General features: G+C 45.0%; 1 protein-coding gene across 2 annotated transcripts in view; it reads left to right on the top strand.

Annotated features, from left to right (window-relative positions):
• Window positions 1-21,979, top strand: part of PRKG1 (protein kinase cGMP-dependent 1) — a 528,936-nt gene that overhangs the window by 360,999 nt on the left and 145,958 nt on the right. For both annotated transcript variants that reach the window (XM_086616279.1, XM_086616278.1), the window contains exon 5: window positions 11,349-11,412. In XM_086616279.1, coding sequence (XP_086472405.1) covers window positions 11,349-11,412 — 64 coding nt within the window. The remainder of the gene's footprint in view (window positions 1-11,348; window positions 11,413-21,979) is intronic.

Genomic DNA, 21,979 nt, shown 5'->3' with positions numbered 1-21,979 from the left:
AGGAGAAAATCAGCATCATCATAAACAGAAAAGATTAAATCATTATTTTCTTTAATTCAATAAGGGGACTGGAGCATGTCCTGGAGGAGGACCCCCCTGTGACTGCCCCCCACAGCCATGGCAGACTCGGTGGGGCACGGACCCACCGCAGCCCGGGGAGAAGCTGGTGGTGGGCAGAGATGCTGAGCCTGAGGGGGGGTGTAGGGAATGGGGCTCACGACGAAACAGAGATGCATCCGAAGGCTGTGGAAAGACCCACGGCGGAGCGGGTGGCAGCTCCCTCGGAACCCGTGACTGCGGTAAAACCCTGCGCCGGAGCGATCCGATGGGTCAGGATCTCGTCCTGCGGGAAGGACTCATGGTGGAGAAGGCTGTGGACTGTCCCGTGAGGAGGAGATCCACTGGAGCAGGCAAAAGGGTGTCAGGAGTCCTCCTCCTTTGGGAAAGGAGCAGCAGAAACAACGTGTGATGAACTGACCTGCAGCCTCCATTCCCCATCCCCCTGCACCACTGGGGAGAAGGTCGAGCCGGGAAGAAAGAAAGGGTGATGGGGGGGAGGTGTTGTTTTTAAGATCTGGCTTTGCTTCTTGTTATCCTCTCAGGATATGCTGAGCCTCCTAAAACACGTAGTATTGCATGTTTCGAGTAGATCCAAACTCAACTCGGGCAAAGGTCCCTGTAACATCTATAAAAAGGCAGTCAGAGATAACAGGGCTCTTCTACGAAAAGTCAAAGAGCAACAACAGCAGCATTCCCCAGAGTAGGAATAAAAGCCATTAAAAGAAGGGATTAAGACGAGCCACCATCTGTTAGCCTTCAGAGCTTCGCAGAGGATGAATGTCTTGAGTTACACCCCCAAATCAATAACACGTGTGCCATCCTTTCCACTGCGCCTGACAAACGAGCTCACTGCCCAGAGAATGACTTTTCTTAAAATAGGAAGGGATTTGCTGGCTGTGTGTTTTTGCCTCGGGCAAATCTCAAAGTCAGTGTTCTTCTTCTGTCTTCCAACTGGGTAGTAATTACTCAGTGCTGCCCCGGGGCTGTGCAGGTTAGAAATGAGGAGAACGGGTTTTTTGTCCATCAATGTGTTGGGTTAGAATCACTAAATTAGGCTGGTTAGGATGTCCTGGATGTCTTGTGGTACTTACTGGTGTTACCTGGGGATCAACGCTTGTCTGTAGGAATTTCTGAAATACCTCAATCAAGCACTCTCATGGGACTGCTCTGATAGTTTCATGCAAACCTGGTTCCACCGTGAGGAGGAACGAGCCATTTCTGAACTCCAGTTCGTTTTTTGTAGCTTGTTTCTCTGCAGAGAAGGTAACTAAGGCAAGTCCTGGAGGGCTATTCTCCATGGTCATCTACTCATCAAAAGTGCTTTTGTTTGGACTTGTCCCTCAGTAAATTGTCTCAGATACATCTAACCAGAGTGAGGAGCTCAAGACTGCCCCCGAAGCCAATTCTGCTGCTTTTTTGCTGTGTCTGGTGGTTGATGATGCTGCCAGCCGTGGGGTCACCCCTGCCAACGCAATATGTAGAAATGTGTCAGGCAGGATTTCTGATTTTTTTTTTATCCTATTTTGCTCATTTGCTGTAGTGCAAAAAGTCTTCTGACTCTTCTTATAGTAATTAACGGTAACAAAAACCTGGGATATTTAGATATTTTAATGCTTACTTTGTGAATCATGTAGATTCACTCAACTTCTGTGTGTGGGAGTAATTTTTCTTTGAAAGTTCACTATCAAACACCCAACTCTCAGGTCCCTTTGGCTTGGTGGGCGCTGCAGGAAGTCGACTGGGAGAACATGAAACACTTGTGATTCAAATGACCTGAAAAAAAAACACCCTTTACAGCTTATTTTTCTGTTGTATACATGTAATTATGAAGACAGGAAACCATGGCAATCTTCTTAATACGTTCATTTAATGGTGACAGCGGACAGGAGGGAGGCGGGAAGCAGTGTGAACGTTGTAAAACAGGGTCTGTATTTTGGAAATAGTATTGTCAGTGTCTTGGTGAAAAAGATATTATTATGACAATTTGCTGTCAAGTGCAGTAGACGTCTGTTAGAGCCCAAACGCCCGGCTTCAATTGGGTTTGAAGATGTTGTAAATACCCAATTTGGAGGAACGGGACGAAACCGACTGTGCATGCAAATGTGACTTGTCGTGTCTTCAAAATGTTGATCAGTGTTGAAGGATCTGTGCAAGAATCAGTTGTGAATGTTTTTTTTCATTTTCTAGGCACGGTATGAGCATATTGTGTGAGATAATGGGGTTTGTTTGCCTTCGTTCCCGTGATGCAGTTGTTGTTTCGGTGGAGATGCAGAAGCAGAAAATGGGGCTCGGTGCACCCACTCCAGGATTGTCCACAGAGGCTGAAGGGCGAGGGTTCATTTCCCACAAAATCTCCCCAAAAAACAGGGAAAAAGCTGGAGAAAAACCTCATTGACAGTAAACTGTTCCGTAGAGGTAATAATTACATTGCAAACCACAGACAATTTGCAACAGCTGTTACCTTTAATAAGCTATATAATAATTTTGGAAAAGATGAGTGAGTTGGAAGGTACAGAAGCTCTCCTTTAGAACTATAGGTATGATTTGACTTGCAAATATGGAGAAATATCAACAGCTGCAGCAGAAAAAATATCCCGTAGTGTCCTCAAAAGGTAATACCAGGTGTAGGTTTCCTCCGTAGGGTGGCACGGCGGTGTGAATCATAGAATGGTTTGGGTTGGAAGGGACCTTCAAGGTCATAGAATCATAGAATGATTAGGGTTGGAAGGGACCTTAAAGATCATCTAGTTCCAACCCCCCTGCATGGGCAGGGACTCCCTCCACTACACCAGGTTGCCCAAAGCCTCATCCAACCTGGCCTTGAACACTTCCAGGGATGGGGCAGCCACAACTCCTCTGGGCAACCTGTCCCAGTGCCTCAACACCCTCCTCTATCTTGAATTGGGTACCCAAAAATGCACCAGCTTCAAGTTTCATGATGTTTCCAAAGTAGTTGCTGTTGTTGAGCATTTGTAGCTCTTCAGGAGCAATTTTCCTTTTCAAGATGAAAAATCTTGCGTGAATGCATGTAAAATGGGTGAAGGGGTTTATATACTTGCTAATTTCCCTCCTTCCCTCTCATCATGACAGTAACAATTTATTTTTTTTGTATTAAATCATACAATCTCCCCAGTGATTGCAGAATGAGATGCAAGAGGAGGCTGTCTCTGATAATGAACCCCTGTCGTTATCTGGGAAAGGCAGGGATTGACAGAAGCGAGGGAGAAATAATACTCTGGAGTTCCTGAGCAGCCTATTGAGCACCAGCAGAGCCTGGACCAGAAGAAGGTGTGCCAGCTCTTCCTTTGGCCATCATTTCGATCCGTTAGCATCGTTATGACCCTTTCATCCTACGCTCTTGCTTTACTTCAGTCTTTCGCTCCTAAGGGAGAAACCTCAGGTTGTTTGCTCTCTCCATCTTTCCCATTTTCCTACGTACAGCAGCTCTTTAGTGTATAACCAGATGTCTGGGAGAAAAAAGATTTACTCCAACCCCCTTTCAGGAGTTTATTTACCAGAATAAGGTCTGTGTTCCGAGCGGCAGAGCTTTAGAACTGTAGCTATGACATTTTCACCCTCTCCAAGATGAATGATGGCAAATGATTTTAACACTTTTATAGCTTTAGGGTGGCAGGACAAGTCACCTGCAGAGCACAGCTGTTTTCTCTTCCTAAAATTTGCCTTGTATGAGCCACCTTCAAGGCCAGACCTAAGTGCAATTAATGCGAGCGGTGACTGTCCCTCTCCATCTCCTCCCTTTTCTTTTTTCTCCAATAATCCTTAAGGAAAACGTGCAGGAAATCGCTTCAGGAAAAGCAGCCTCGACTTCCCGATTTAATTTCTAATAAAGTAAAGATTGAGGTTCTGGAGAACCAAATACAACCTTTTCTGAACTTATTTTCTGCCACTTCTCTTGCGGTGGGTGCTACGTATGAAAAAACCCTAGCAGATTATCCTCCAAATAATACCTTTTAATCTGATGGCAAAGAGGAATTGTGTTTTGATGCAACAGTTTGCAACACAAAATGAATATACAGGCTTCTCGCTCCGCCCCGTTACACAGAGGCGTCCAGAACCTCTCCTGCCCTCAGGCACTACTCACAGTTGTTCTCACCGCTCAAAAAAGACTCTTTGTCCTACCACCTCCTCAAAATGTTTTCAGTTTGCTCCCCAGCAAGCTGCTTCACTCTCCAGTCACCGGATGATCTCGGTGCTCGGGCATTGCCAGGCGCTTCCGACACCGGGTGATCCCCGTGGCATCTCCGAGCACCCTGGGAGAGATGGTTTTGCTGATGATCTGAAACTCAGCGTGCAACTTGCTTACCAGGATGGAAACACGTTTTTCAAGGGCTGGAATGAAGTGCCACGTATGGGAGGATGCAAAACAGAGAGGCAGGTCCTGCTTTGTGGTTCTGCTCTCTGCCTTCCTGCCTTGGGTTTGGGTTTATTTCATAATCAGCTTTTTTTGTTGTTTTTTTTCTCTATATGGCTTTATTAACATACATGGCAGGGACAGAATCTGTCCCCTAAGATGTGTGTGGCGTGCAAGCAATAGAGATTTTTTCTTTTTTTTCTCCTCCTAAACTATATTCTACAAGATCCCACTATAAAGGTGGGAGTCCGTGGGATTCTCTGGAGTGACACATCCCAGTTTAAGAAGGTAAAGAGAAGACAACACAGAAGATTGTGCAGTAAACTTTTAATAAATGAGGCTGCAAGCCCGTTTCTTAGTTCTGTTTTTTAAACCCATGATCCTGACGGAGCCAGCAGACCCTACCTGACACAACTTGATGGCCAGTGGGCACCTGCCTGTACGTAGCATTTCCAGCTTGAGTTGTTCAAAACCAAAGTGAAGTGAGTGTCCTAAATCATGCATCAGCTTCTGCGAGGTAAGGTTTAGCCCCCGTTGTTTCAGAGCAGGGAGGCAGTGCCGTAGGGCCATCCCAAATGTGGCAAAACAAGGACAAAAACACAAGTGTTTTCCAACCTTTGTTCCGGTTGGGTGCAAAATGAAGAGTTTCAGGGAATGCAGATAGACTTCATTTCCTTTTACTGATCTGTTTTGGTTTTTAAACTATGCTCACCCATCTGGCCCGAGGCACGGAACAGTGACAATAACTGCGTTTGTTACGGTGCCAAACAATAATAAAAGACAAAGGGTTTGTTTTGGAGTTCACCCACGAGGACCGTCTGCCACCCACCGCAAAGCTGGATGAACGCTTTTCGGTGAACATACTTCAAAAGTCTGGGAAATTGTCGTGGTTTTTGGACTGAGGGTCGAGACAAGAACCGAGAGGGAGCACCCACCAACCATGGTCCCGGGCAAAACATGACTCAGGCTTTCTTCTTAAAACAATTTATTAACAGTTACTTAACAAGAGACACAGGGAACGAAACCGGTTACTTGAGAGGAGAAAGAGAAAACAAGGCCAGATCTTAAACACAACAACCTCCCCACCCCGTTTCCTTTCGTTCCTGGCTCTGCCTCCCCCCAGCGGCGCAGGGGGACAGGGAATGGGGGGTGCAGGTCAGTTCATCCATGTTGTTACTGCCGCTCCTTTCTTAAAGGAGGAGGAGTCCTTACACCATTTTCCCTTGCTTCGGTGGATCCCCTACTCACGAGGAAAATCCCCAAACTTTTCCAGCGTGAGTCCTGCCCGCAGGATTGCAATCCTTCCCCATGGATCGCACCAGTTCGGGCTTTACCAGTCTCGGCCCCTCAGGGAGCTGCTGCCACTCGCGTCGGCGTGGGCCGTCCCACGGACTCCAGATGCCTCCACGACCCCGCCGTGCATCCCCTGCCCATTATTAACAGTACCTGGTCGCGCATCCCCTGCTCCACAACCTCTCCTGGGCTCAGGCATCTCCTTCCCGACGTGGGTTTCTCCACGGGCCACGAGTGGGTCGCTGCCCCGCCGAGTACACCCTGGCTGCAGGGGGGCCACCCGCCATCTTCACACCGATTGCAAGGGAAGCCTCAGCTCCAGCACCCCTCCTCCTGCTCCATCCTGACTGACCCGGTCGTTGTGGTTGTTTTCTCTTAGATCTTAATCCTCTCTGGGGGAGCTCGGCCTGGCGGGCACCCCGGGAGCGGGGCGCTTCCCGAGCCCCCCATGCGGCTCCCCCGGCGCCATCTTGAGCACACGGCGCCGGCCCGGGCCCGAGCGGCCGCCCGGCCGGGACCTGGGAGCAAGGGCAGCGCCCTCCTGCTCTCTCCTCCTTCCTGAGCAAAAGGTCTTTTCCCACCCTTTGTCCCAACTCAAATAGGGCCATTCGTAGAGGTGCCAATTTGGCTCAACCCCCCCGAGGGGGATGGGACTCAGATCTGGTGGCACAGGGAGCAAATCCCCTCCCCTGCCACCAGAACACCCCCCCACACATCAAACTATCACAGAAATGCATCTTTAAATGCTTTTAGAAAGTGAAGAGCTGCTCTTGTGGTGGGCTGAGGACCAAAGGCAGCCAAGGACCCTGCAGTTTTCGTGTGCGTCAGAAGATGAACGTCCTGTCGGAGCGCTGGCACCTCTGCCACCGAGTATCTTTTAGGGTGAAATCAACCCTTTGGGTTGCAGCCAGGATTATTTGGACTTGCTGGTTTAGTGCGAGAGTGATCCCATGGGATGAATCAAACGGATGACTCAAATGGGGGTTGTTGCTTCTACCTAGAAGTCGAGAGCGGATCACCAGGGATGGAAAGCTGACCTTTCACGCTTCCTTCCACTGCCTGCAGATTGGGCACGTCTTTGCTTTTGTATCAAGACGGGGATTGGACATGGATGTTTTGGCGCAGCTGTTTTCCCCTATTTTGGCAGCCTCCATTCAGGGTGTTGAGCTCTCCGTGAAAACGTGGAGCTTTCCGAGCCAGCCGGAGTAGCTGCCCTGCTGTTCCTGCAGACAGCGAGCAATTCCCACGGTGCCCTCACCAGCTACGTGGGCTCTCATCCCCTACAAAATATTCCGTAGTTGAATAGTGTGGAATGTAGCCAGCAAAAAGTCCCCTCTCCTTGCCAGCATGAGCAGCTCCTCCACCAGCACAGCTACTTGTGCTCAAAGGAGAGTCTTAAGGAGGTTTGGGGCAGGGAGACTGGAGAAGGTCAGAGGTTGCTCCTCATCCTCTTACCTGCAGTAGCACTCACACATCTTTGTTGTGAGAAAACATTGTGATGTTTATGGATTGATGGAAAAAAAAAAAATCAGTTTTATTGGCATTTGCTGTTACAACTCAGTTTCTTTAAGTCATGGATCTGGTTTGCCTTGTTGTGTGCTACCAGGTGGCCTGAAGGCATCTCTTCATGTGGATCTTAGACCGTAAGTTTGCAAAGGGAGCATATAAAATAGACATAAATGGTTTGGTAGAACTACTTTTTACCACCCATATCACCATAAATAACTTTGAGGAGCAAGGGGAGGCTGCAGGTGAGTAGAAGTTCAGTTGTGGAAGTATCTCTATTCCATACCCAGCTTTATTCCATAACCTCATCACATAGTGGGGTGGGGTTTTTTAGGCTAATTAGTGTTGGAGGCATGAGGTGGTGTAGTGCTGAGCACCATTCAGCTGTTTGTTCCACAAAGGAAATTGTAGCAGAGCTGGAGCCCCTTCTGCAATGAAGTGTTTTACCAGTTTCTCTCCAAATATGTGTGAAGGCTGAGGTAGCAGGGAAAGCCCTGGTCATCTTCTCTCTGGCCCAGGTGTGATCAAGATGTTCAATCAGGAAGAGCAAGGTAAGTTTTTGATTCCCACCTTAGCATGAGTGTGTTGGAGTGAGATCTTTCCCTTTAAGAGCAACTTCTCAGTAGTATATGCAATGCAGGTGGAGAAACCTCTCCTCGTTAGGTGCAACGAGCAGCAGTTGAAGAAGGTCCGCAGGAGGAGTGGGTAATCTGGCTTGTAGGAAAGGCTGAGCACATTGCTAGTGCTTAGTCTACAACAGACATAGTTCCTGGCCAGAGTAGGAGGTGGTTGTGGAGAAAAGCGGAATGAAGTCCTTCGCGTCCACTGCAGGTAGGAAGAGTCATGAATTTTAAACTTTGTTGAGAGACTTCAACGTTAGATACCAGAATATCTTTTTTCTAGCTGTAGCAAATGTTACTATCTAGAGCAGATGATATGGATGTTTTAAAAACTTAATTATTGATGGATTTTGAGGAGCAGGTGGAGAACTTGTTAGAGGAAGTCTGGGTTTACTTGATCCTGCTCTGTTAAGCACAGAGCAAGTCACTTTGTGATGAGATGGAGCTGCATTTGCTGTGCTGATGTTCTCTTTTGTATATTTTTCAGGCAATTTCATCAAATTGTCTGAAAGGGTATATAATTTTTCCTACCTCTTACTGTGCTGCAGCATCTTCAAAGATTCCCTTTGAATCTTCTCCTCCTGGTTGCCTTCCCAGCTTTATGTTTTCCCACTTGCAGCAATTTGCAGCTCAGCTGTTCTCCTCTAAGCTCTCCCTTTAGAGCTGAGGCTCCATTTTCCTTTGAGTGCGAGGACTTATTACATGGATATAATCTCCAAAACACTTCTTTTTGTATGCAAATCTTTAAATAATACAGGCAGATTTTGGAGGAAAGCGAGCATCTCGTTTATGAATCTGCTTAATGTTGTCCTGGAGAGAGTGGGGTCTGTTTTTATGGACTTAAAGAATCAAGACAAACACCCAATACTGTCTCATATGCTTGAGTGTGTTTTCAAATCTTGTTCTTCTATCGGTGTTATCATCTGTTGGCTTGAATTTATGGCTTTTAACAGGTCCATAAATGTTTTCTCTCCCCTATTTTCTTATGGAATGGTTTGGGTTGGAAGGGGACCTTGTAAAGGCATTTGTTCAGTACAGGGGTTTTTTTTTTTTGGTACTAAAGTGATGGACAGTCCTGTAAGACCACGAGATTCAAAAATAATTTGGCTGCATTGGCACTTCTAGAAACCACCAGAAACCTGTGAAAGTTGGGTAATTCTGTGATGGAGTTGGAGTTTGGTTTTCTTAACGAGTGAACTTTCCATTGCTGTGTTTAAGTATTTCTCCTAGGAGATTTTCCTTATTTACTTAATATCCAAACAAAGTAGTAAGATTTAGGATTTTGTTTAGAGTTCATATGCTATTTCCCTGTTTCTCACCCATTTGGTCCATAATAAATGTCTTCCACCACCCTCCCTTGGATTGCACAGACATAATTATCTGTAAAAAAAAATAAAAAAAAAAAATTAGACTGTGAAGCATTGTTCCCTGATTTGGGAGTGTAATGGTGCAACGGCAGTAAAATTTGTCCAGATGTCTGGGAATATTATCTTCTCCCATCAGCTTATTCCTCATTTGGGAATGCTAGAGTTGGTATAATGAACTTTCATTTTATACTCAAGCCCAGGCATCATGTAATTCCTTTTTAGTTGGTTGTTTGCTCTTGTTACACTGTGGACCCATGTGTTTCCAGTGGAAAAAGTGCTTCCTAAGGAAAAAATAAGAGCTATTATTGAGAGCATAAACAATTTTATTTTTCTGCACTTAGTTGGCCAGTTCTGTCTCGTTATCAATTAATACATTCAGCCCAAGTAATTTAATTTTTCTTTTAAACAAATAATGACAGCTTCCAAACTTTCTCATTCCACTGCAGCGTAGCATATGTTTAAGCTAATAAAAGCAAATTCTGCTTTAATTGTGCTTACAAATGACGTTCACCAGGCGCTTCGTGCTTGGCCCCAGACAAAATCCTGGCTTGTGCTATCGTTCCCTTTGCTTTTATGGGTGGATTTTCTCTGGGTGCAGAAGCAGCCACCAAATTGTGCATCTGGAAAGTGTTTAGGGCTCATGGGACATAAGTGGGGTGATTACCCCAAAGGCACGTGCCAGGACTTGCTCTCTAGAGTTCAGGATTGAAAAAAAAAAATATACGGGGTTGAGTTTTCTAGTTCTCCAAGTCGTGGAGAAGAACTTTTATGCAGTTATCCAAAGGATAAAAAGTGAAACCTTATGTGAAAGGAAAAACATGGGTTTTTGGGGGTTCTATTTACCTCTCTGCAGGGATCTCCTCCCAACAGCCCCCTCCCTCCTCCCTTTGCACCCGATCATCGATGTTCCTGAAATCAGAGCAACGCACTGGGGATCTCAATTTAATATTAGGAGCATAAAACTGTTTACACCATGTAGTGGACTGTGATAGAGCAACTTGTGAGCCAGCTTTTTTGGAAATAGCCTCAGTAGAGCTGTACCAGCTCAGTGCTAGGCTTGGGCTGATATTTCATGTAGAAACCTGGCTAATTAGTCTACTGATGACAGGTGTTTTTAATTAAAGCAGGTACGGCGCTGCTTTCCTGCCTCTGCAATGTAGATCGTGTGGATGTGTTTTGTTTGGCATCACTTGGGAATATTGATGAAAACCAAGTTTTTCTGGAAAATAACGAGAGACTGAGATATTGCAGAGTGATTGAGGTCGTAAGGGACCTCTTGAGGTCATCTGGTCCAGCCTCTCCAACTGGAGGTGGTTGCCCAGGACTGTATCTCCAAGGAGGGAGACTGCACAGCCTCAGTGGGCAACCCATAAGGTAGTGGAGATACAGCTTCAAGGTCAAGGTACTTGCAGGAGATTTGGGGACTCAACTTCATATCCCTCATCCTGCCCCGGATGGAATTAAATCTCAGTCCTGTAGACCCTGGGCTGGTGGGCTCTTTGTTGCTGCGTTGCCCTCTCACCTCAACCAGCAGGTCCAGCCTGACCTGGGAAATCTTTGCAGAGGAAAATACTACCAGACAAGAGAAAAAAAATTGCCTTTTTGGCCAAAGAAAACAAACAAACTTGGATGTAAAGCTCCTGATGAAGTCTTCAATAATTCTGACAGTCCTTTGCTGCTGTTTTGTTGCTGACCCCATACCCTTTGCAGCTTCTTGCTCTGCATTTTTTATATTTGTGCGTGGCTTCAGTCCGTCTTTTATCTGTTGCTGATCTTCCCTGCTTTTTCAATTGATTTATTTATTTCTGGTGGGATGAGAGCAGAGCAGGAAAGAATTTGCACAGTCATACCTATGACTGAGCAGATCTGAGGCACAGATGAATTCCAGTAAATCCTTAATGGATTCTTAGTTGATTACTGGCTTTGTGAGTGGTTCTCCAGGTGTTTACTGGAAGTGGTTTCCCATCATAACAAGAGACATCTTGGCTCCTGGAAGATCAAATTTGCATTATATATGCTGGTTTTCTGGCAAAAGCTTGTTCAGCCCCAGACGAGGAGGGCAAAATATCTCGGAAAGAGGGATATCGCGAATAGAGGGATCCATTAATCGAGGTTTCTCTTGTATTGCAGCGTTCCCACATTCCAGAGCCTTCCTGAGGAGATACTTAGTAAGCTTGCAGATGTCCTTGAAGAGGTAAGTGCTTTTAATTTTGAGAGCTAACGAGTTCAGAGTCTGTGAGCCTTCTGGTGGCAATAGCCAGGTTGTCTTTTCCCGAAGAACAGCTTCACAATTTTTGCTCCCAGTTACGGTTGACCATTCCGACGCATCGAGACGACGAGAGGAGCTGTGTGGAAGAAATGAACCAAGTTTTGAACAGGGCTTATGTATTTTTAATCGGTTTTCTATCCAATTGGGGAGCAAATTAATGGTTTCCTGCAGCGTGCAGAAGGGAAACCTTCTTCTCCAGCCCCTGGTTCAGTGGTGGAGAAGGTATTTTCACATCCCTCCTTTCCCTTTCCATTTTGATGGGATACTTATGTTAGAGGACAATATCATGACTTAAAGGAGGCATCATGGAAAAGCTTCTGCTGTCAGAGTTATGGTGGAGAAGGATGATGTAATACATGTTGAGATACTTGATGGTCTGGATGGAGTTGTGCTTTGCCTACTTGGCTATAACTAATATCTCATTAGTGTCAGGCTTTTAATGAGTTTTCATTTAAAAAAAACCACAACAAAACACAAGCAAAACAAAAAAAACCACCACAAAACTAACAAAAAACAACCCCTAACCCCCCAAAACAAACCAAAACCCCCAATTTTGCCCTGTAAGTGAGCATGAAAAATGGATGTAAAAACATTTGAGTTGCATTGCGGGCAGTTTGCCCACCCAGTTGATTCAAATAACGCTCTGTTCTGTGATAAAACATTACAGAAAGTGTTAATAAAACCTTTCCAAATGTAGCCCTGTAGGATTTAACTGCAGGAAATCTCCGTGTACAACAGTATTCTATTGCTTTTCTTTCTGTTTTGTTTTGGCATACGTGCCTTGCCATCGTAAGCAGCCCTAATAACTGTGTTTATAGGAAAAATGGTCGTGTGTGCCACCTCTGCCACCAATTTTTAAGAAACAGTGCTGCTGATGTTTAAGTTGTGGGTTGTGTTTTTTGTTTTTTTTTTCCCCCAGGGCATTGATAGGACCTTGTTATTTCTTTGCCTTTTTCTTTAGTAGACAGATAAATTCTGTAATCCGGACAAATCAGCCGTTTGTCGTGCAGAATAATTGCATATTCATAGATAAGCTTTATTTCCTTTGCTGCCGGAGAAGCGTTCAGGTTTGGAGAAAAGGGGCATATTAACTCAATATGCTGTGAATTGAATTTGCCTATCTCAGAACCCCATGCCTTAGCAGAAGCAGATAGTTTAATTTGCTTGGATCGCATAACCGGCGGTAAGCTCCTTATCAAGAGTTAAGGAAAAGAATCAAATCAATAAAACTTTTCCAGAGACCCTTAAAGTTGCATGGCAGGATGGGAAAAAGAAAAAAAAAAATTCATAACAACCATCAGTGAAAAAACAAAGCACAACAACAGCATCTGTGGGGATAACTCTGAAAGAGTTGGGGCTGTTCAGCCTGGAGAAGAGGAGGCTCCGGGGTGACCTTATAGCGGTCTTCCAGTACCTCAAGGGGGCCTACAGGAAAGATGGGGAGAGGCTGTTCAGGAGGGCCAGTTATGATAGGACAAGGGGTAATGGTTTTAAAATAGAGGGAGGTAGGTTCAGGTTGGATATTAGGAAAAAATTTTTTACTATGAGAGTGGTAGAACACTGGAACAGGTTGCCCAGAGAGGTGGTGGATGCTCCATCCCTGGAGACGTTCAAGGCCAGGTTGGACAAGGCCCTGAGCAACCTGATCTAGTTGGAGATATCCCTGTTCCTTGCAGGGGGGTTGGACTAGATGACCTTTGAAGGTCCCTTCCAGCCCTAACCATTCTATGATTCTATAATTCTGTACCCTGAGGGTAGATGCTATGGTAAGAGAGGCTGATTGTCCCAGTCTGCTCCCAGTCTCCTACTTGGAATCACCCTCTGGATTTGCCTTTGATTTAACACATCACATTTTACATATACTAAAAAAAAAAAAATTTAAAAATAAAATCTCCCTAGTATGATATTATGCATTTTGTATTTAACACTAATATATTGAAATTAAGCAGCAGTAACTTTATTTTATCCTCTCTGTTGCTGTAACAAGGACTGGATAAAAGTGACTGATTTGGCACAGTTTGAGACAGGAGGGGAAGAAAAAAAATCTTAATGTGAAGATTTCATGCAGTTTTTCTTTTGATACAGCGCTGTGAATAATACAACACTTCTGTCCTACATTCTTTACATGATTTCTAAAAACTGTTAACTAAAATGCAGAAGCAAGGGGGGGAAAAAAAAAAAGCAGGTTTAATTGCCCATCATCCAAATCAAACTTGGAAATGACATTACAAAGACAGTGGGGAGGACGAAAGGTCGGTGTTTGAGAACATAACTTCATTTCTAGAATCGATGGAAATGCTACAAGTTCCTTCAATAACTCGAGTTAACAAAACCCAGAGGTGTTTCCTTTTCTCTTCCAGTGGCTTCTGGCTTTTGGGAGAGCTTTCTTGTCAGGGAAATTGCTCATTTACATATGCAAGAGTAGAAACAAGCCGATCAAGCTCCGCTTTCATGCGTTCAAACCCAAGCTACTGGTTTGCAGTGGTTTTGCTGAGGAATCTTCTCCTGGGAATTAGCTTTCTAGGGCCAGAACTTACCCTGTTTCCAGGCCCTCATTCTGGGGATGGAGGCTTCTCCAGCTGTAGATCCTTGCAGTTGACACCAGTGTCAAGGTAGCTTTAGGTTGCTCCTCTAGCCTTAGTCCCAGCATTTGGGAATCAGTACTGGACCCTGGCACAACTTTTCCCAGCACCTAAACATTTCTGTCATCTTCTGTGATATTTTTTTTTTAATTATAGTAATATTTCTTAACATTACGTATTAAGGAGCATCGCTGTGATGTATAGCTGACTTTCTTGACATGTCTCAAACTGTTGGGTACCAGCTGCAGGGATTTTCACTGTGATGGGAAGCTGAGCATCTCTTCCAGCACAGAGGTTCATAGAATCATAGAATGGTTTGGGTTGGAAGGGACCTCAAAGATCATCTCGTTCCAAATTCCCTGCTATGGGCAGGGACACCCTCCACTACACCAGGTTGCCCAAAGCCTCTTTCAACCTGGCCTTGAACACTTCCAGGGATGGGGCAGCCACAGCTTCTCTGGGCAACCTGTGCCAGTGCCTCACCACCCTCAGAGTGAAAAATTTCTTCCTAGATCCAATCTAAATCTGCCCTCTTTCAGTTTGAAGCCATTGCCCCTTGTCCTATCACTACACACCCTTGTTAAAAGTCCCTCTCCAGCTTTCCTGTAGGCCCCCTTTAAGTACTGGAGATTTGGTTTGGTTGGAATGCCATCTCTGCGTTGTTTATCCTCGTGCTTGCCAAACATAATGTGCGAGACAACAAGTAATGTGTTTCTGCAGCTCGAGACTTAATTCTTGTTTTCCTTGGGTTTTGGTAGCTTGGTGTCGTAAGGAGATGAGGTTTATGTCTGCCTGTAGGACGGTCCTCGCAAATCATTGGCAGTTGCTCGCCCAAAACCCGTTTGATGCAAAGTTCCTGCGAGATGCATCCAGATTATGGGGTAGGATGAGAAGGAAGATTTAAATTAGTGGATGTTATGTCAAAATAAACGTATGGGTTTGGGTCAGCTTAGCCTCTGCTTTGTATAAACTAACCTATTGACAGGGAGCGGCTGTTTGGGAGAGGAGAGGAGGCAAGGGTTCGTGGTGCTCATGCTCTGCAAGGGATGAAGGAGTGAAATTCTTCAGTTATTCTGTATGGGGACCAATTTTTATCCATGTTTTTTTGAAGGATGGAGCATGTCATCCCACGTTTGCTGTGTGTCTGGGATGTGAGATTCAACATGTAGCACTAGAGCCTAGAATCATGGAATGGTTTAGGTTGGAAGGGACCTTCAAGATCATCTAGTTCCAACCCCCCTGCCATGGGCAGGGACACCCTCCACTACACCAGGTTGCTCAAAGCTTCATCCAACCTGGCCTTGAATACTGCCAGGGATGGGGCAGCCACAACTTCTCTGGGCAACCTGTTCCAGTGCCTCACCACCCTCACAGGGAAGAATTTCTTCCTTAGATCTCATCGAAATCTCCCCTCTTTCAGTTTAAATGCATCACCCGTTGTCTTGTCACTACACACCCTTGTCCGAAGTCCCTCTCCAGCTCTCCTATAGAACCCCTTTAGGTACTGGAAGTTTAATAATGGCATTTTTAATACTGACCCAAATGTTTTCCTAATTTTTCTTCTTTAGTGCCTGCTTTTTTTTGTATTTTTCTTCAGTTGAAAAAGCCCTCCTTGACCTCCTGAGTCTTCAGGCATCATGCCCTGAGCTGCTCCTTCCTAAAAAACCCTCTTGCCCAATCCCTCATGGCTCTGGTGCGTGTGCTCACAGCTCTGTTGCTTAACAGCTTTGAACCTGTGGTAAAATTCTTTCGTTCTGTCCAATTTTGGTAAAGGAAATCAGCACGTTTATGTTTAAATATTGAGAAGATTAATGTAGTTGGAAAAGATAACAGCTGCCAGGATGCTGCTTGAGCGTAGCTGGGTGCCTTACCCCATCTGAGTGTCACGTATCTTGGATTAAATACCTGGATTGGGATTTGTTGTATATGTATTCTTGCTCTGGATGGATGCAAATCTGCTTTGGAAAACAGTAGAAGTTATTTTTATTTGTGAGACATCTGAAGAATTTTAGTTTCCTTGGGTGAGAGAGGGGAGTTCGTTTGCAAATGGAAAGACTCGCTGTAGAAGATGAATAGCCAAGATTAGAAGTCCTTATTTATTTTTTTTTTTTACATAAACCTGAAAAACATTGTGGAAGTGCAAAACCCTGTCCTTTTTTTCCCCACACTTGAAGGCTTTGAACCAATTTATGGTCTTTTCTGATTACAGGCTTTCTGGTTTTCTTAGAATTAAAAAAACACACAACAAGTCTGTATTTTTTTATCAGGCACCATTAATATGTATTGCTTTTACATCACCAAAATAAATGGGGTTTTTTTGGTAGTAAACAATTCTTTTCGGAGAATATGTAGTGTTAGTGTTACGACACTTCATTATAACGTCGGCAGTTTGTAACAGAAAGGAATAAAGTCTTCATTTATTTTTATTTAGGAAGCTAAACTGCATCGATACACTCATAGAATAACTTAGAGCAACCAAGCTGCTGTCCACATCTGACTGGTACTGCCAGTGTTTAGAGTTCCATCCCCTCCACCAGCCCCCAAACTGGAAGGTAACAGAGGGATGTAGCTGTCCCGATGGACAATTTGGGAGGAGAGGGGAGAGCATCTTCCCCAGCTTCACGTCTTGGAGAGTTTTCACCTCTTTTTCTCATGGGAATGGAGAAAGTAGTATCTGTAAGGGCTTTGAGGTGTTGTAAAAAAACCCTCTGGGTTGTGGTAATACTGCATGGACAATGTACGTCTGGTCTTTCACCCAGTGGTTGTCTGGAAGGTACTAATATTGCCAGTATTCTTAGTTTTTATGGATTAACTCCATGTGTTAAAGGAAATTAAATCTTTAAGGGAGGAGGAGGAGGAGTCAGTAAGAAGTATGTCATACTGCCAGAAACTGCACTGCAGGTCAGAGAATCAAAGGCGAGTTTATGGTCCTAGAGAAGCAGGGGAAAAAAAATAAAAGAAAAAATAAAAAAACTGAAGTGCCCAACTTCTGGTATAATTTCACAGAATGGTCTGGGTTGGAAGGGACCTTCAAGACCATCTAGTTCCAACCCCCCTGCTATGGGCAGGGACACCCTCCACTACACCAGGTTGCCCAAAGCCTCATCCAACTTGGCCTTGAACACTGCCAGGGATGGGGCAGCCACAGCTTCTCTGGGCAACCTGTTCCAGTGCCTCACCACCCTCTGAGTGAAAAATTTCTTCCTTAGATCCAATCTCAATCTCCCCTCTTTCAGTTTAAAGCCATTGCCCCTTGTCCTGTCACTACACACTCTTGTCTAAAGCCCCTCTCCAGCTTTTCTGTAGCCCCTTTAGGTACTGGAAGGCTGCTCAAAGGTCTCCCCAGAGCCTTCTCTTCTCCAGGCTGAACAGCCCTAACTCTCCCAGCCTGTCTCCATAGCAGAGGTGCTCCAGTCCTCCGATCGTCTTTGTGGCCTCCTCTGGACACACCCCTCTCCAACAGCTCCATGTCCTTCTTGTGCTGGGAGTCCCAGAGCTGAACGCAGCACTGCAGGGGGGTCTCAGGAGAGCAGAGCAGAGGGGCAGAATCCCCTCCCTCGCCCTGCTGCCCACACTCCTTTTGATGCAGCCCAGGACACGGTTGGCTTTCTGGGCTGCCAGTGCACATTGCCGGCTCATGTTGAGCTTCTCATCAACCAGCACCCGCAAGTCCTTCTCCTCAGGGCTGCTCTCAATCCATTCTCTGCCCAGCCTGTACTTGTGCTTGGGATTGCCCAAACCCATGTGTAGGACCTTGCACTTGACCTTTTTGAACCTCATGAGGTTTGTACGGCCCCACCTTTCAAGCCAGTGAAGGTCCCTCTGGAGGGGCCTTTCTCAGGATGTGACTTCTCATGATAAATGTGTGGGTGCTTTGTCTCCCCGTGGCATACCAGGGTGCTGATAGGCCATGTGTTTACCCACTGTTAAGTGCCTTTGCTATTAGCAGGAGAACAAATACAAGTGGAACTTGGCTGATGGAGCAAAGGGGGCATTTCCCCCCCACTGTGCTCACGGTCAAAGCTCATCACTTTTTGGCTGTGTGTATAAGAGCAAGTAGGAACCACTGGAGATACATGCAGGGTGGCAGTGGGTGGACCTCCTTTCAGTGGCCTTCAGCTTTGATTGTGTGTTTGGAAGAGCTTTCCAAGAGCACAGCAAGAGGAGATTGATGCTTCTGGTGGGAGAATAGATGCTAGGAGAAGGGAAACCAGCTGGGCAGGCAGTAGGACAGCCAGGCTTAAGAAGATGCTTGGAATTTTTGGAGGAAGAGGAAGGTTGGGCCAGGGTTTGTGTTCCTGGCATGGCTGAGGAGGGGGGGATGAGCTAGAAGTGGGCATGGGCAGCGCTCACACTCTGGGCTGGCATCTCCTTCTCTCTTTTTTCTTTTTTTTTTTTAGGGCAAGAAATAGGGAATTATTTTCCATCTTGATGTCGATTCACTTTCTGGTAGTTTTTCTTTCTTCAAGGGTATTTTCTGTGTCAGTCAAATGTAAAGCTTATATCTTTGGAAGATCTATATCTCAAATCAGTAGTTCAAGTAACAGTAATTAAGGTTGCCTGACCCTGTCTCTTGCGAAACTGTTTCCAGTTGCTTATGGTTTTGATGACTTATCCATTTGATCTAAAATTCTTCACTGCGATTACTGGCCTGCGGGTGATTTTTTTTTCTCATTTTTTTTTTCCTAACTGGAACTACTGAATCCTGTTTCAAAGAAGGAGATTGCTTTGCCCATAGGTCAGAGATGGACTTATCTGCCTGGGTATCTGTCCCAGCTCCGTTGGGTTATGTAGGACTTCAGGAAAGGGGCAGGAATTCGGAGAGCCTGGGGGAGCTGGAGAAAATAATCCACAGTTTAAAAGTTATGTAGTTCTAAATACACAGGAGGGGGTCGAATTAAGGTTTCGTTGGCATTTTTCAACTCCAGCATTTTCTAAATCCTGTGTACTTGATGTTCCTTCGCCGCTGGGATTTAGCGTACTAAGCCGCGTAGGATGTTACATGAGCGAATCGGAGCAGTCTGACAGAAAGCAACAAATGCAATTCCAGTCTGGATCCCAAAATACTGGAGACCCTTTTTGTGTCGATAATGTCAAATCTAAACTAAGTCGAGTGGATTCTTCTTGTATGTTGTATGTCCAGAACTCTAGATAGCTTTGCCATATATATATTAATGTTAAATGTATATATTTGTAAATTATTAGGTGATATATCACAATTGTGTACTTGTATATGATATATCCAATATAGAAAATCTATATAATATAAAATATTATATGAATATGAGTAATTGCCCTAAATCAGGGATGCATACTGCTTCCTTAACAAGTCCTAGGTTTGCCATGCTCTGACGGGAGCGCGTTAGGGCCCTGGGCCCACCATTCCCTGTGTCTCCCAGTGTGTGTTTTGGAAATTCTTTCACTAGAATCATAGAATGGTTAGGGGTGGAAGGGACCTTCAAAGGTCATCTAGTCCAACCCTCCTGCAAGGAACAGGGATATCTCCAACTAGATCAGGTTGCTCAGGGCCTCGTCCAACCTGGCCTTGAACGTCTCCAGGGATGGAGCATCCACCACCTCTCTGGGCAACCTGTTCCAGTGTTCTACAACTCTCATGGTAAAAAATTTTTTCCTAATATCCAACCTGAATCTACCTGCCTCTATTTTAAAACCATTACCCCTTGTCCTATCACAACAGGCCCTCCTGAACAGCCTCTCCCCATCTTTCCTGTAGGCCCCCTTGAGGTACTGGAAGACCGCTATAAGGTCACCCCGGAGCCTCCTCTTCTCCAGGCTGAACAGCCCCAACTCTTTCAGCCTGTCCTCATAGGAAGCGTTGATACTTGAAAATTTTAATTGAAATTAATGCACTACAGAGGTCCGAGTGCCAGTGATGTGCTTCCTCCAAAGCCAGGCAGCTCTGCTTGGCTGCCTCGTTGATCCCAACGCATCTATGGTCACAGACAAACGGCACTGCCAAACTATTTGAGTGGTACAAGCGAAGAGAAACGTGTTAAATTCCGCAAGCGGATGATGCCAAGCCTGAAATCTGTGTTCTTGCAGCTCGCTGGCTTGGGAGTGTGATGCCAAAGTGGTGAAAGCACAGATCACAGCGCCTGTCTGCAGCCATTTCATTAATGCCACTCTAAATTTGCGTGATGAGGGTTGCTTGCTGCTATTTTTTTTTCCTTTATTTTTTTTCCCCAATTAACTCATTGGATAAGGCACAAACGGTAAAAGAAAAAGAAAATTCATCTCTCTTGCTAGTGGTGTCGGTCCTGATGAAGAGCAGTGGTCTTGGAGAAAGTCTCGTGGCATAGTTCAGCTTCACAGGCTGGCTTGGGCAGCCCTGTTGTGTTTTGCCAGCCTTCGTGCAAAGATGCCAACCGTCCCTCTTGCTCCACGTAGTGAAATTAGTCTGGATCAGAAATTCTTTGGATGCTTTCGTTTAATTAACAGTCGGAATGCAATCCTCCTTTTATGCAGAAGCGCGTGGCAACAGCGAATAGAACAGGAAAAATATGCAAAAATAATTAGCTTTTTGATAGAATTAGTTTTGTTTGGGGTTTTTTTTCTGCCTCAATAAGATTGAGGATCACTCTTAGGTGAAGGGACCCAGGTCTAAGTCATCCTTTGCTGGTCCATCCTGCAGGTAGGTTCTGCCTGGACTGGAGCTGATGGGCAGCAGGTGTTGATCTGATTTAGAGGCACAAACTAGATTTGAGGGGGAATTAGAAATAAATGGGGAGGAGTAAAACATTTTGGTTAAGAAAAAAATATTTTTATTTTAGTATTTAATCATCTTTGATTAAAGGTAGCACTCCATTGGAGTGTATTTACTAAAGGAGCTGTAAGATACACTTGGAGAAGTACTTGCAGGGGGGGCAACAAAACAGATTCAGTCACAATTGATTCAATCATATGGACAGAATTTTAACTTGATTTGTACTTACATTAATTTTTCAAATGACCTTCATGAAAACAAAACTTTTGTTTTTTCATATGCTCCAGGAAAAATCTTTTTGGGTCAAAAAAAAGCATTAGAAAACAAAATGCAGTTGGAGAAAAATGATGCAGATGGGTACAATAAAGTACTCGGTTACGATGTCTAGAGCAGTGGAATAGAATAGTGTCCTCTTCTCACGCCACTGTCAAACTTTCTGGCCTTTAAACCTATGGAATATGTGTGTATGTGTAGCACACACCACAAATCACAGCTGTTCAAAGGATTAAAAGCAGTTTCTTCTGGTGTGAGGAACAAGGAGTGCTGCTCTAATTGGAGAACATCTCTGCCTCTCTCAGTTGTTGTCAGAGTATGAAATGCAGATGAATGACGTAGATCTCATCTCAAAAGATGTTAGGGAGAAAAAGAGAAAAATGTGATTATTTCTCTGTAGATGATGATGTGACAGTATAGTCATGCTCACTTTAGAAGCTGCTGTAGCATTTCTGTTGGGATAACATGTCATTTGGACATAAGGCTCGTTTTATTGTTGGCCTTGACCATTTAAAGGCAGTTACAAATAAACTCTGGCTGAAGTTATATCACAGCAGAGGGAAGGGGTTAAATATTCCCTGATCACTGCAGATATCTGTCAGGAACCTCATCATCCATGTGCCTATTACGATGACCATCCTAATTGCTCTGTTCTCCTGCAATGGTAGAAATGAAGGAGCTGTTTCTTCCCACAGCAGTTAATAGATTGTAGGATCCTAGAATGGTTTGGGTTGGAAGGGACCTCAAACGTCATCTAGTTCCAACTCCCCTGTCATGGGCAGGGACACCTTCCACTACACCAGGTTGCTCAAAGCCTCATCCAGCCTGGCCTTGAACACTTCCAGGGATGGGGCAGCCACATCTTCTCCGGGCAACCTGTTCCCAGTGCCTCACCACCCTCTGAGTGAAGAAT

Source organism: Tauraco erythrolophus, chromosome 9, assembly GCF_009769465.1.
Source record: "Tauraco erythrolophus isolate bTauEry1 chromosome 9, bTauEry1.pri, whole genome shotgun sequence".
Lineage (NCBI taxonomy): Eukaryota > Metazoa > Chordata > Aves > Musophagiformes > Musophagidae > Tauraco > Tauraco erythrolophus.
This window is presented reverse-complemented; position numbering and strand designations above follow the sequence as displayed.